At 43.3% G+C, this 16,432-nt stretch overlaps 1 protein-coding gene across 1 annotated transcript in view; it reads right to left on the bottom strand.

The window, feature by feature from the left end:
• Positions 1-16,432, bottom strand: part of TOX3 (TOX high mobility group box family member 3) — a 112,053-nt gene that overhangs the window by 17,416 nt on the left and 78,205 nt on the right. Inside the window, exon 3 of the mRNA XM_080644471.1 lies at positions 14,651-14,902. Within this exon, the coding sequence (XP_080500597.1) occupies positions 14,651-14,902 (252 nt within the window). The remainder of the gene's footprint in view (positions 1-14,650; positions 14,903-16,432) is intronic.

Genomic DNA, 16,432 nt, shown 5'->3' with positions numbered 1-16,432 from the left:
AGTCCCTTCAACACCAGCCTTCTGTGTTCAGCAGTCATACGGGACGCTTTAAGGGTGTGTGTTTTTGTTGCTTTTTTTTTAATTCCAAAGAATCAAAAAATGAAGACATGCTTTTCAAATGACTTACTTGAAAACCTGTCATTTAAAGTGAGTCTGTGATTTTATTGAAACCGAATTCTCTAGACGCACAGTGACCAGAATCTAATTGTATACCCACGCCTGGGAATGCTGAACTGCTCCTCTTTGGAATCTTTTCTGGATAGGGCTAGATTTATGCTCTATACAGAAACAGATGATTGTAAATAACTAAACGGGAGCTCTGGGTTTTGGAATATTAAGTCTGTGAAATGCCACTGAATAAGAAGCCACAGCTATCAACAGGAAACCAGTAGAAGAAATGAAATTTGCACGCATTGGCCTAGAACAGCTCCTCAATCTTTTTTTTTTTTTTTTTAATATGTTTTTATTGATTTCAGAGAGGAAGGGAGAGGGAGATAGAGATAGAAACATCAATGATGAGAGAATCATCGATCGGCTGCCTCCTGCACACCCCCTACTGGGGATCGAGCCCGCAACCCGAGCATGTGCCCTAGACTGGAATTGAACCTGGGACCCTCCAGTCCCCAGGTCAACGCTCTATCCACTGAGCCAAACCAGCTAGGGCAGCTCCTCAATCTTGACCCTTAACATAGTGGACCAGAGACATCTTTGTGGTGGGGGCTGTCTTTTGCATCGTAGGATGTTTATAGCAACGCTGGCCTCTACCTCCCTCATGCCAGCAGCAACCTCCCTCCCTCTCCCCACCAGTCATTACAATAAAAAATGTCTCTAGCCCAGTCGGCGTGTCTCAGTGCTTGAGCATCGACCTATGAACCAGGAGGTCACGGTTAGATTCCCGGTCAGGGCACATGCTTGGGTTGTGGGCTTGATCCCCACTGTGAGGTGTGCAGGAGGCAGCCGGTCCATGATTCTCTCTCATCATTGATGTTTCTCTCTCTCTCCCTCTCCCTTCCTCTCTGACATCAATAAAAAATATGTATATTTTTAAATGTCTCCAAATAGTGCCCATCCCGCATGGAGCAAAATTGCTCTTAGTCAAAACCTCTGACCTAGACTGATATCTCAGAGACAGGAAGGGAAAAAGCAAGTTGCAAAATAATTATAGAGGATAGCCCCCTTTTTGTTTAAAAAGGGGGGGAATTGTACATCCAAACTCCTAACAATGGTTACATTACAAGGACTGGGACTGGAGGAAGGAGGGGAGCAGTTTAACATTTTCCATTTACAGAAACACAAAACAAAATAAATAAACTAGCATACTTTAGTGTGAAAGATCTAAAACGAGCAAAAGATCTACAAGTAGTTAAAATAGTCTGTAGCTCATTGCTAAGTTTGAATAGTAAAATATACAATTTTTCCATTTCTTAATAATTTCTGAGTTATCAATCTCCTGTGGAAGCCCAGAGAAATGAGTCACCTGTATCAGAACAACCCCACGCTTCTCAGTCTCCCTGACAATATGCCCTTCCACTGTTCCTAAAATACTACCTTCTGCTGGCGTGCATCCCTCTGCAGACTGTATCACAAGAGTGGATTTCACATCATCATTTTGTCCTAATTTTTTATTAGCACTCTACCACCCCCTTGGCTATTTCTCTTGGAAAACATGAGCTGTCTGTCCACTCTTCCACATCCTGTTAAAGTCCTACCTTTGCCTCCCCACGTTACTTCCATGGCCTCAACTACTGGGAATGAAGGTATCTCACTCTTCATTTCACTCTCCATGTTCACCTCTTAGAACGCTTTTGAAAAGTCCTTTCTGACGTATTTCAATCTAAATATTTTCAGATATCTACAAACAATGTCCAGAGTACATTTAAGGTAAGTATTTCAATTCTGACGGTATAATAGTAAAGTAGTTCAACGGGCCTGGCCATCAAATGGGACAATCTGATTTATAAGCTCTCTCATTGAGAGGGGAGTCATTTTGCTCTCTTGACCCCAATGCCTATGAAAATCAGCACGGACAGATACTCGATGGACTCACCCCACACCCAGAGCACCTCTGATGGATCTCAGAGTCCAACAGAAGGCCAAGCAGTCAGCTTTCTCAGCACGGACAGATACTCGATGGACTCACCCCACACCCAGAGCACCTCCGATGGCTCTCAGAGTCCAACAGAAGGCCAAGCAGTCAGCTTTCTCAGCACGGACAGATACTCGATGGACTCACCCCACACCCAGAGCACCTCTGATGGATCTCAGAGTCCAACAGAAGGCCAAGCAGTCAGCTTTCTCAGCACGGACAGATACTCGATGGACTCACCCCACACCCAGAGCACCTCCGATGGCTCTCAGAGTCCAACAGAAGGCCAAGCAGTCAGCTTTCTCAGCACGGACAGATACTCGATGGACTCACCCCACACCCAGAGCACCTCTGATGGATCTCAGAGTCCAACAGAAGGCCAAGCAGTCAGCTTTCTCAGCACGGACAGATACTCGATGGACTCATCCCACACCCAGAGCACCTCCGATGGATCTCAAAGTCCAACAGAAGGCCAAGCACTCAGCTGTCCTGGCTTCCCCAGCCAGCGCGCCCGGAAGTGCACCTGCAGTGTATGCCTTTACTGTGGAACTGACCGCTTGGGAGCTGCTGTTGACCAATGGCCAGGGTTCACTGAACCAAAAAGGAACATTTGCTGGATGTTAACTCGGTGCCAGGGTTTGTGCTGAGCCTCACATGCATTCTCCACGCCAACCCTCTAAAAAGCCTCCAGCATCAGATGCCATTATACCCATTCTTAGATCACTGTGGTTCTCCGGACGGCACAGCCACCCACTGACACCCACGGAGAAGCTGCTCCAAGGGGCATGGTGCCTCGCAGGTGGAGGCAGAGAGAGATGAGTGGATCTGCGGGCTCTCCATTGCCACAACCTCCCTTTAATGAAAGGAACTCCATTTTCATTGGTTTCATATACTGAGGCTGTCATAACATTTCACTACAGAAAAATGGGGTTCCTCTACGGCGGAGACAGAGTGAAAATCACCCCTGAAAAATGCGGGTGATGGGGCCAAGGCCTTGCCAAAACATAGAGCTATCTGTGTAGATTTCAAATGAAAACACACACACACACACACACACACACACACAAAAAAAAAAAAAAACACCAAAACACAAACAAAAAAACATGCTGGCCCTCTCTTTCTGATCGCCCACAGGTCAACACACTCAGGGCCTCTAAAAATGTCTTCTCGTGACCTCTGAACCACATGATCGACACACCACAATCTGCTAGTGTTTAGCATGGCCCACAGTTCTCTGATAATCACTTCCCAGGTGTGAAGATTACAGTCTACGAAGATTCATGGTGAAAATGTCTCTTCAGAGATTCGAGTTCCTTTAGGGCCATGGATTATTAACAACAGCCTTGGGGAACTTGGCAATCCTTAAGAGCGCCAATCATTTTCCAGAAAAAAATGACCTTGGAGAGTTGTTTCCTTTGATCTTAAGGATTTCCAGTTAAAATGAGAAAGACGTCAGCTCAGTTTAAAGATATTTATTAAGCACCTACTATGTGCCAGGCCACAGAACCCAATATATCAATCCTCCTAGCTTTGAAAATGACCTTGTCATTCGTTTCAACATTACTCTAATGAAACGTAATTTAGAATGGACTAATAAGTTTACTATGACAATGTGTAGGCAAGAATAATTCATATATACACCTTCAAAATAGCTCACAATTTTTCCCTACTAGTAATGACATGATAAAGACATGTATAACCATGGATACTCATTTCTTCCTCATTCTTAGTATAAAACCTAAGACATGCAATGCCTTTTTGTAAACCATTACCTCTTGGTTATTAAAATTCAATCTTGAAAAAAATTACCAATGATCACGGAAAGGCAAAGCAAGTAGTGAATTTTAAGAGGACGCCCCTCTCCTACCCAACAACAAGGGTTGAACCCTCACAGCCTTTTTCTACACCTTTCACAATTAGATTTTATTTTTTTAATGTATTTTATTGATTTTTTACAGAGAGGAAGGGAGAGGGAGAGAGAGATAGAAACATCGATGAGAGAGAAACATCGATCAGCTGCCTCCTGCACACCTCCTTCTGGGGATGTGCCCGCAACCAAGGTACATGCCCTTGACCGGAATCGAACCTGGGACCCTTGAGTCCGCAGGCCGACGCTCTATCCACTGAGCCAAACCGGTTAGGCCACAATCAGATTTTATATGTCGGGTTCATTGCATCATTTTCTAAATTGTTCATCATTTGGGAAAACCTCATTCTCCCTTCACCGTCTCACTCCATCCTCTGTCTGGTGACGTTAGATAAGAGTTTCTCCACCTCCGCAGTATTGACAGGTTCACGTTGTCCATCGTCATTCTTTGTGGGGAAGGGGCTTTGTTCGTACTTTTCCCCTCCCCCACCAGGCTGTGACAAACACAAACTGTCCAGACATTTGGCAAATGTCTCCTGGGGAGCAAACTCTCCCTGGTTTGCAAACAACTCTCCTGGACAAATATAATGGGAATGATCTGGAGGTGGGGGTGTGGGAGGAAGGAAGTACCCACAGTCGACGTCTTGCCGGCATAAATGGGAAAATGGTGCAAACACAAGATTCAACTGGTGACAACTACTGGAAGAAAATAAATAGGTTATTCAAAAAACGCCTCTATTTGCGGGCGGGTGAGGACACTTCCTGGGTCAGTAGCAAAGGCCTCTCAGAGATGACTGCTGAGCTGGTGTCTCAAGGATGAGGAGGAGCCAACCGTCGAAGGAGGAGCAGCAGGCTCCAGACGGAGGGAACGGCAGGGCGGAGTCGGAGGTGGAGAGAGCCTGGCATGCTGGACAAGGGGAAGGAGGCCAGAGCGGACGGGAGCAGGGCAGGCAAAGTCAAGAGTGAGATGCAGTGGGACTGGAGTGGTGGCAACAGGCCAGACCATGCACAGCGGAGAAATCAGGAGGTGCATCCCTGAAGAGGTGACCCACCGAGCTGAGGTGCAAAGGGAGAGTAGAAGCTAACAGAGACAGAAAAGGGGGGGAAGAGGGAACAGAAAGGGTTACGGGCCCCCACAAAGCCACACTGACTAGAAAGCTAGAGATGCAAGGAACGGCGGACCATACAGTGGCAGGTCCGCAGCCCGGCCCAGGAAGCCTGGGTTTCATTCAGTGACCTTCTGCCACGGGACTCGTTGAAAGGCTTGGTATCTATCTGGTGGGGTTGTTCATCCCCATAAACACTGACTGGTCATAACTCATGGGCAACCCATGTCAGCCAACAGTAGACAGTTTGATTTATATAAAAATAACATAAATGCGAATGTACACAAGAATAGAGAGCCTAACATCTGAACCTATGTTTTGAAGAGTACGCAGGGATTAATTTTTGCAATCGCAGAAGGTCATCAGAATGGGAAGGCCGTTGGCCTCTAATAAGAAGTGCACTGCCTTCCATTTGCCTATAATTACAAGTGCTCAAGGCCGGGATAGTTTGTAGGTGCCTTGGTGGGGGTGTTCAGCTGAAGCTTGCTTCTCTCTCCACCCGATGGAAGAGATTGTCTTTTATAAAAAAAACAAACACAGAAAACAGAAAACCAAAGAATGCGTGCTTCTGGTAGCTGTCTTTCATTTTCTTAAATTATCCAAAGCCCAGTCCAGTACTGAACATCAATCAGGTAGGTCAGTGGTCGGCAAACCACGGCTCACGAGCCACATGCGGCTCTTTGGCCCCTTGAGTGTGGCTCTTCCACAAAATACCACGGCTTGGGTGAGTCTATTTTGAAGAAGTGGCGTTAGATGAAGTTTAAGTTTAAAAAATTTGGCTCTCAAAGGAAATTTCAATCGTTGACTGTTGATATTTGGCTCTGTTGACTAATGAGTTTGCCGACCACTGATGTAGGTGAACCGTTAACATCTGAATCCTTTTATATTAAAAGGAAAACTTTAGATCACTAGCATGAATGAAAAACAAACAAACCTGGGGTCACCAGGGATCAATGGAAGGTCAACTAAACGTCATGGGGAAAAAAAACAATAATACCCTTCGAGTCCATGTAAATACAGGGCCCTGCCCTAGAATCTGGACCGGAGCATTGCTTTGTCTTATTTAAAAAGGAGAAAAGAGAGGTGTGAAGGCCTTATCAGCCCACAGCCTAGACTCCCTGCTTGACTTCATCAAGATTGAAAGAGATCTGAAAGGTGAACGCTGGCCTTTCTGAGTCAATCACCATGTTATAGGACCACGGCCACACTCCATAGGAGATCTGTGGTGACTGGGAGTGGGGCGGGGTGGTGTACTAGTATATACCCAAATCCCTCCTGTACTAGTATATACCCAAATCCCTCTCACTCATTCCTCCTGGCCATCGCCTCCATGTGGTCCTCCCAGGGGGTGAGCGAGCACCCTCCCTCCCACCCCTGGCATTGATCTGCATTCAGTTACCCACCTCCTGTCCTGGGGTGGTGTTTCAATTTGATTTGTAAACATTTAAATATCCCTCGTTATTATTCTATCTTTATTTTTTTTATTTTTTTTCGCATTACAATGGCCTTACTTCCATCTGGGTTGATGTTATCATTAAAAAAATGTGTGAAATCTAATAGACAACTGTGTTTAATGTACGTTCCAACTCCTTTTACAAATAATGATCCAATGATAGGTTTTCATAATGGAAGATAATATCTAATTAAGAAGCAAATAACCCAAACATATTAGAGAGTGTGACTAAATACATTTTCACTGTGCTAGTTTTTTAATCAATACTTCGTGAAAAATGAAGTAATTAGACAATGATCAGTAAAAACACAAACAAACCTTGCTTTATATTAACAAATACCAGAGAACTACAAATATGAAATTCAGGCTAGTAATTTTGTGCTCAATTACTTAGTTCTGTCCGACAGCAATTGTTAAAACTTTATTCCCAAATTAACAACAATCAATAGTTACGCAAAAATACTGTATTTTCTAACCCAAATAGACCTTGGAACAAATACAGTTATGCCAAAAACACACCAATGATAATTACAGACCCTACTTACCACAGAGTGTAACTTCATCAAAATCTCTGCTCCGAAATAGATAATTTTTACTTAATAACTACTCTCAGGGTTATAATCAAACATACTGACACAGTCTTCCTAAAAGTTAATTAATAGTTTCTTAGCAAAATAAAAATTTCCAGAGTTTATCACAAAACACTTAGTGGTATTTTGCTCCGATACTCCTGCAACTCCTTTGTTTTACCAAGAAGTCAGCTCCATGCTGTTTTTATTCAGTCCCAAATTAACATTTTAAACAGGAGTTTCCATTATTACAGCTGTTTCTATCTGAAACCCCTGCCCCTCCAGTTTAGTTTAGTAGTTAAGGTAGGCTCCTGATAACAAATTAAATATTCTTTCATCACCCCTTCACTCATTCATATATTCAACACATGGAATACTTATTGTGAGCCCCGTGTATTCTGACCCAGACAATCTTCCAGGCCTGAGGATGGACAGCAGCAAATGAGACAGGTAAGGGATAGGACAGGCAAGAGAGACCACTTCAAAGGGCGACAAGTGCTGTGGACAAAAGAAAATGGGGCAAAGGTCTGGAGAGTAACTCTCATCCCTGAAGAACTGTCTGAGCCACCAGGCCAGGTTCACTCGGGAATCTGCGTGACGGAAAATGGTGCATCTACTGTCCCTGAACCAGTAGGGAGTACTGGCCATATTATAGTACTAGAGGCACGGTGCACAAAATTCATGCACGGGTAGGTCCCTAGGCCTGGCCGGCAATCAGAGCTAATCAGGTTCCCCGACTCCCCTTCTCCCTGCCTCCTTCTTCCCTCACCGCCCGCGCACCGCCACTGCGCGGTTCCCCTCACCTCCCCACCTCCCCGCCTCCTCCTTCCCTCACTCCCTCAGCACCCCGCCACCGCTGGTCACCATGTTCCGTACCGCCCCCTGGTGGTCAGCGCACATCATAGCGAGCAATCAAACTCCCATTCTCCCGGTCAAACTCCAGAGGGGACACTTTGCATATTAGCCTTTTATATATATAGATTGTAGATAACTATAGATTATCTATGTTACGAACAAGGTCCAGGGAAATGAATCACAGCATCACTTTTCAATTTCTGTTCCTTGAATGTTATACACTGAGCAAGTAATCACACTTCACAACATCTAACTGGGGTTACAAGTTCAGAGCACACTCCTCCTTTAATAGATGGCCCTAAACGTAACTCAACTTAAAGACAACACTCGTATGTTCGGGGTCAGTAAGCATTTATAGGCCGAGAATAAAGAATACCGTATTTTTCCATGTATAAGACGCTATTTTTTTCTAAAATCATTAGACTGAAAATCAAGGGGCCTCTTATACACGGAAGTCAGCCAAGGAGGGAGCCACACAGGTGTGCAGCTGCCCATACCTTGTCAAAAAGGCTTCTTCCAATCACAGGCCTTATTGTTACTGATGCCAGCTAATGCTGTAATTGGAGGTGGAGGTGGAGAGTGCGCAGAGGCAACAGGGACCAGAGCATTCTGAGCCCATGAAGATGTCAAAAAATAAAAGACAAATACTGGTAAGCGATTGTCTTACTCTGCAAAATTCAAATTGAATGTAATCAGCTGTGCAAAAGAGCATGGACATAGAGCTGCAGAGAGACCATGTGGACCTCCTCCCACTGAGTGTAGGATCAGACAGTGGAGAAAACAGGAAGAACAACTCCTTAAGATGCCAAATAAGAAGAAGGCCTTAAGAGGAAAACCAGCAAAATGTTTAAAATATTGATTTCTTAATTTTGAGTTGGGAAAGTGGGGGGGTGTCTTATACATCTTAGACCAGCCGTGGGCAAACTACGGCCTGCGGGCCGGATCTGGCCTGTTCAGCTGTTCTATCCGGCCCGTGGAGCCGAAAGAGCGGAGGGTTCTCTTGCTCTCCCCTCCGCTCCTTTACTTTGAATTTATATTAGTTCACACAAACACTCCATCCATGCTTTTGTTCCAGCCCTCCGGTCCAGTTTAAGAACCCATTGTGGCCCTCGAGTCAAAAAGTTTGCCCACCCCTGTCTTAGACACAGAAAAACACGGTATTTATTTTAAGCTATGTATGGAGAAGGTTATTTGCTCTACAAAGAAAGAAGAAAGGCCCTGGTTGGTATGGCTTAGTTGGTTGAATATTGTCCTGTGCACTGAAAGGTCTCAAGTTGGATTTCCCATCAGGGCACATATCCAGGTTGCGGGTTCGATCCCCAGTAGGGGTGTGTATGGGAGGCAACTGATTGGTGTTTCTTTCTTACATTGATGTTTCTCTCTTTCCCTCTCCCTTCCTCTCTCTCTCTAAAATCAATAGAAACATACTTTTTTAAAAAAGAAGAAGAAAGGTAGCTTGTTAAAATGTCTGTGGCCTTGTCAAGGTACACTAACAGTGGCATTCAAGTTGACTTTTGATGATAAGCATCTTTAACACAGGAAACAGACTGTGAATTTTTGTAGAACATGAAAAAGAGACACTGGTGATCAAGGAAACAATTTTATAAATAGTATAATCTGTCTCTAATTATTACAAACAATAGATAGCACTTAGTAGGTGCTTAGTAAATATTTGCTGAAAGTTGACACAGCTTTTCAATTTTATAATTTAGACTTTGAACAGATGTGTCCTAGTCCACTCAAATTGTATTGCTTACATAAACCATGCTTTTGCTACCGGTAACTTACAGTAAAAATATTTTGACCACGACTTGACCAAAAATAAACGTTACTGAAATAATCATTCCATTTGTTTGAGAAATTGTTGGTCATCCCCCCCGCCCCCCCACACCCTCCCCATGGCTCAGTAATCATCCTGTGGAATTTTGTTCTGCACTCTATCGACGTTGGCAACGCACATGTTCATAACAATCATCAGGGCTTGTTTTAAAAGAACGTTCCACGCATTAAACACATGGATGACCCATGAAATAACTGTGTTATCTGTAACCCATTAAGCAACATTGCTAAAACAAGGTATTAATTGAAAGTCTGCTATTTCTCTTAAAGGGAGACTTTTCAGAGTCTAGAAATGGCACGCCAGTCATTTTGTAGAAAAAAAAAGTAATTCGACTTCAAAATCAGAGCCATACCAAATGACTGTCTGAAACATAGAAATATCTAACATAAGCCTGATCGTTTCAGACGTCTTACTTTGGTATAGTTCCATTTTCTTCTGGTCGTCAAAAATGACATCTGTTTAGATTATGACTTAAGTGTCTTATGAATATTTTAAAAGCTTATCATTTTCTTCTCTGCATGCTCGTCGCCTATAGGACTTTTCTCTCTCTTTCTCTCTTTCCTTAACAGATACAAAGCAGATACAAAACAGATATTCAAATATACCCCCCTTACGTCCATCTTTTTCAATTTTCTAATACTATGTTTGATGTTACAAGAGCACCCGTGTGGCATTTTTCTATAAACATGTGCTACCACAATTAAGCCCAGAGCTAATGCCCAACACAAAATGTCAGCCCTCCAAACAGGAACTATAAAGCATGAAGAACACGCCTGGGAATTATCAGTGTGTTTTATAAATTCTCTTTAGGGGCGGGGCATACAAAATATCAGACAAGAGACAATTATTTTCCTGTCTGTTTCTTGGCTATCAAAGGGAATTTTGAAATTCATCAAAGCTAACCTTCTGTTATGTACAACAGGCTAAGCTGAAAAGAATGTTAACAAGTTCAATTTTCATTCAATCAGCACTCCTGCTCTCTGAAATGTTTCATTGCAAGAAAGAAATAAAAATAATCTATATGGTAATTATGAGGATGAATCCCCCAGTAACTTTCAGCTACATGAAAGGTCAGTTCTATTCAAGATATTTTATCAGTTCCCTGCACATACTCCTGTCCTGTCATTTTAAATCTGAACAGCATTTTATTTTCCCATTTACAGCTACCTGCAGAATTAAGTACTTAAGCCAAATAAGGGAAAGGAGGGGAAAAAAAGAATGTTGAATGCTGGCAAAGGCTATAATAGCATAGAGATAAATCGTTCAGCGGCTCTCTCTCAAGCCTCTAGGGCTGTAGATTTTTCTTCTCCTGGTGCACTGTGGGTATTCAAAACTTGTTCAACATGATTTCATTTCATTTCAGGCACTGCCTGAGAAAACTAAATTACAGAATCAATCATACAGAAGGTCAGAGTGAGACTTCATTACAAGTATTGCATGCTTGCATGAATATCTTTCATTTATGACTGACCCAATATGTCACAATAGCTGTCTAGTAAAAATAATCCACTTTCTGAAATTGATGTACTACTGATGTCGATGCTACTCAGCAGGCTGGGCAGATTATAGAGAGGTGTTAAAAAAAAACCCCACAAAAGCCCTTTGGCGTGCTCCTTGTAGATTTTGCAGATTGCAATCTTTTGCAGATTAAAATAATTTCCAGATGATCATCTGAACTGGCAATAATGCGTAGAGGTAAGGAATTTTTTTTTTTAACCAAACTGTACTGTTGATTTCTACTCGCCAACCACACGCTGCTTTGATATACACGTATCCACCACAAGCAAATGGAGGTTTTTCTTTGAAGTCACACATGCACCGACTTTCCATTTTTTTTCAACAATTCGCTTTTGAATACCAGAGCATTATTTGCATATTCTGAAATGCGAATGCTGATGATTGGACTCATGGGTTTTTTAAGTGTTGTTTTTTTAATTTTTATTTATTTTTCACTTGTATTGAATTTATTGGAGTGATATTGGTGAATAAAACTACATAGGTTTCAGGTGTACGATTCTATAATACATCATCTGCAAATTGTATTGTGTGTTCATCACCCTAAGTCAAGTCTCCCTCCATCACCATTTATCCCCCCTGTACCCTCTTCTACCTCCCCCCGACCCCCTTCCGCTCTGGTAATCCCCATACTGTTGTCTGGTCTGTGAGTTTTGTTGTGTATGTGTTTTGTCTGATTTTTGTGGGGGTTTGTGGGGTTTCTTTTTTTTTTTTTGCTTAATCCCTGCACCTTTTCCAGCCAGCCTCCAACCCCTCTCCTCCCTGGCAGCTGTCAGTCTGTTCTCTGTACCTAGGAGTCTGCTTCGCTGGATTCATTTTCATCGCCCACCTTTTGCTCCCGCTCTCTGTTTTAAAATACCACGGCATACGTTCCAGGAAGACAAACATGTTGTGTTTGTTGCCAACAAAAGCGCGGCCGATCAGCAACGTGACAAGCCGTCACTCTCTTGAGAGGAAAACCAGTGGTTTTCTGAAGAAAAGCCACACCAACAAGCAAGCTTTGCCTCCTATACGATGGGCTTCATTCACCCCGCCATCCCTACCAGACAGCCTCCTCATCGGGATACTAACACGTCTGACCGGCACCAGGTATGAAATTGCCATGCACCCAGGGACGCCGCATGCGTGATGGAGACAGTACGATGTGTCATTTTCCCGGGGACCTTCCTGAGGGAAATCTCGCCGGAGCTGCCAGGGACCCTGATGATGTCGCCGGCCCACTGGGTGCCCGGAGGGAGACGGGGGGGGGGGGGGGGGGGGGGGAGCCTTGACACAACCTATTTTTAGCCATGCCTCCGGCGATTCCAGATCCGAGTTTATAGGTGAGCATGTCAAGTCGTACAGAGAACAAAGCCAACGACACGTATTCATCATCATTTTGTCTGGGTACGTTTTATTCCACCGACCCCCTCCCCCCGCCCCGCAAGATTGGTGATCTAAAATGCCACGACATTTCTTCAAGGTGAAATTCTACTCGACTTTTCAACAAGATGAGTTTGTTTCCAGCCCAAATAAATATCAAAAACTTCAGAAAGGTGCCGACGAATGGGATGAGGTCCGCGTACAGGCCGCGACAGCAGCCCGCACTTAGCTAATGTACTGATCCGTTTAAAAATCGATGGGATAATTCAGCTGCGTAAGTGATTAGCAATACATCAGCAAAGCAGCATTAAAAATTGAGTCCCGCCAAGGCATCGCTCTGGAAGTGGATGCGAATATCATAATTATTTTATGATTCCATCTTTAGTTCTTCCCAATACGGTAAATGCGATTGACCATGAAATGAAATTTCATAGTCAAAATGCCTCCTTTACACTTTTTTTTTTTTTTTTTATAACGGCAATAGCAGGTCTGTGGCTTGAAGGGAAGGTGATCCATCAGATGTTTCACTTAAAGGCAGATTCTTCGATTATTAATAATAAATATTTACCAATTTAATCAAGTACCCATGGTAGCACGCATTATAGGGGCTTTTAACTATTTCCGAGACTTGAATGAGCCTCGCTGAGCATCTGTGGATAATGGGGAACCCTGGCTAACTCCCTTGAGGACGAAACACCCTCTTTATTTTTATTATTACTTCCCAGGCTCAACATGGCAAGCCTGACAGTGGAGGAAGAGACAGGACCCTCCCTTCCTGGGTCAAAGGGACATAAATGTCAGCAAGTCCACGGGAAACAATTCTTGGCGATGGCGGGGAACGTTTATGCATAGTTAATGATCCTTTTCCCGACTGTTGGCTGTGTTCTTTTGCGACAAAAAAAGTAAAAATAAAAAAACCCTGATGTTCAGCTCAAGCACAAAACATCACAGGCAAAGAAAATTATGCTGCCGCAATCCTATTTGGGAAAGTAATCTTATATTTCCGAGAGCACGCTGCTTCTCCGCACCCTAATCCACTCCGTATTTTGCAATTGTCTGTTGTTACCTGGGGAATTAACCAGGAACCTGGTAAACATCACTGGCCATGGTCCTGGCGCGCAGAGAAATATGTCATCAAGCATGAGGATCTGTGTCTTTGTTATACCAACACATCTGCATCTATTTCATTTGATCAGGGTATTTTTTTTTTTTTTTTAAAAAAAAAGGCCTTCTAAACGATTCATCTTGCTTTAAAATGCCTGCTTAGTACCTCACCTAGACAGACACAAATGCTTTATATCCTATGGTGGGAAAAAAAAAAATTAAATCCCAGCAGAAGAGTTTAAAATACTTAAGGAGATTTTCCTCTGGCGATTGCCGACTATAATTGCTCACTAAGAAAAATAGAACCAAAAGGATTGCGTTAGCAATCTTGGCTCTCTGGAGTGCCTTATTCCATGTTTATGACAATAAATAACACAATTAGGTATATTTCACACAATAACCGAATCTCTATTTTCCTCTGCTGGTTATCAGCGACGATTCTTTTCCCCTTTCTCTGCATCACAGTTGGATGTTTCGTTTGAGGTAGGAGCAGAACGTGTATCATAAACGTGATGTCATAAACCCACCGAACGCAAAGGACCTAGGCACTTGGTGAGGGCTACCATTTCTAAACTCTCGCCTGGGCAACCTTGCAACTCAAGTACATCTCTCTGCTCAACCCAAGGCCGGGGAAGATGGCTTGCTTCCAAACCAATGAACCTGACTTTTAAAAAATCCTTTCAAATCAGAAAGATCTTGTGGGATCGCCCTCTTTCCTATGTGACTATCAACCAACCCTCTTGCCAATACCAGGGATTGATCTGGAATCGGTGTTCACGCGGCGGTAGGAAACACAATCCACGCGTCCCCCCGGAAGACAGAACATGGATCTCAGAGCGTCACCAGAAGCACAGAGGATAAAAAAACTTCCAAGCAATCCGCTCGCTGCCTACCATGTGCGACCCACTGCTATGGAGCACGCCGTCTTGTTCCCCGAGATTTCTCGAGATGGTGATGGACGGAAGATCCAGGCTCTGAGGGGGGAACTGGGGTGTGAATTCGCTGCCCTGGGAGGGCAAGGGGTCGCTGAGGCCTTGAAAGGGCAGAAGCACATCAGGGATGCCCAGGGCGGGGTCCGACTCGGGTGGAGGCGTGATTGGGGGGATCTCAAACTCCTCATCCCCGAGACTTGGTGTGTGGAATGTCTGCAAAATAAAAGGAAACAAAAACACAGAGATTTTTCACACTCTGTTCTCGTATCTTTACTTCCCCCTGGAGAGAAGAAGCAAGGTGTTTGCATGAAAACAACTCCACCGCGAGGCCAAATATTTATTTCTCCAATGGAAACATCGTAAGCACAGATTTCCACATAGAAAGTTTTGCTGATCATTCTGATTAAAGATTTAAGTCTCATTATCATATGGTTTTAATGGAGTATCCGTATTAACCGTTTTTTAATGCGTACTTAATTAGCAGCATCTGTCTCTGTTGTTGGAGCAGCAGTGACATTAGGCTTGGCTATATAACAAATTGCCACTTTATTGATATGTTAGTGAAACAGCTCAAACCGCTCCCATTACCCACATGCTTCGTAAAACGCTGACGATGTTGTGGCGCGCCTACACACCACACGAATCCAGCAGTGAACATCACACATACTTACTCTCTGTCACAACATATAAAACAAGTCATATTAAATCTGTGGTTTGCTTTTTCAACTTCCTTATTGATTATTCCCCAGCGCAAAAAGAAAAAAAAATAAAAAGCTTCTATGGAAATTGTTACTGTTTTGTCATACAACATTTTACATTCAGGACTATCTTCAGAGCATCTATTAAAATGTCCCAGTGCTTTTATTTAAACTACACGGAGCGTTATTGGCTTTGCTAGGAAGATTTTGACAGGTATTTATCAGAACATTTTCTGCCCGTTTTCTAGTTTTAAAAGCCATCTACAGAATGAACATATGGAGAGAGATATATGGAGAGAGATATAGGGATAGAGATATATGGAGAGAGATATATGGAGAGAGAGATACTATTCCCATTGGGGTTGCTCACTTAGGTGAGGGTTATTTCTCAAGACCTAAGAGTACATACTGTACTGCTTTCCTGGTTGCTACTTAGATTCTTAAAGATGGTGTTATCAACTATGGTTTTTTGATGTAAATCAGGACTAACCACCTTTCTTAAACTTGAACTTGGGTTGGAGATAAGGAAGGTTAGAAGGCTATTTTGGCTAGAGCAGTGGTCGGCAAACTGCGGCTCGCGAGCCACATGCGGCTCTTTGGCCCCTTGAGTGTGGCTCTTCCACAAAATACCACGTGCAGGCGCACATGTACAGCGCGATTGAAGGAGTACCCTAATTAAGTTAATAACAATGTACCTACCTATATAGTTTAAGTTTAAAGAATTTGGCTCTCAAAAAAAATTTCAATCGTCCTGTTGATATTTGGCTCTGTTGATGAATGAGTTTGCCGACAACTGGGCTAGAGTGAAAAGGTTGTGTGGCCCCTCAGATTTTTTTTTTTTTATCCTCAGCTCAGAGGGTCCAATTTACAGTCTATTTTTTTATTTTTTTATTTTTTTAACATATTTTATTGGTTTTTTACAGAGAGGAAGAGAGAGGGATAGAGAGTTAGAAACATCGATAAGAGAGAAACATCCATCAGCTGCCTCCGGCACACCCCCCACTGGGGATATGCCCGCAACCAAGGTACATGCCCTTGACCGGAA

The sequence above is a fragment of the Plecotus auritus genome (assembly GCF_963455305.1).
Source record: "Plecotus auritus genome assembly, chromosome: 10".
Taxonomy (NCBI): domain Eukaryota; kingdom Metazoa; phylum Chordata; class Mammalia; order Chiroptera; family Vespertilionidae; genus Plecotus; species Plecotus auritus.
This window is presented reverse-complemented; position numbering and strand designations above follow the sequence as displayed.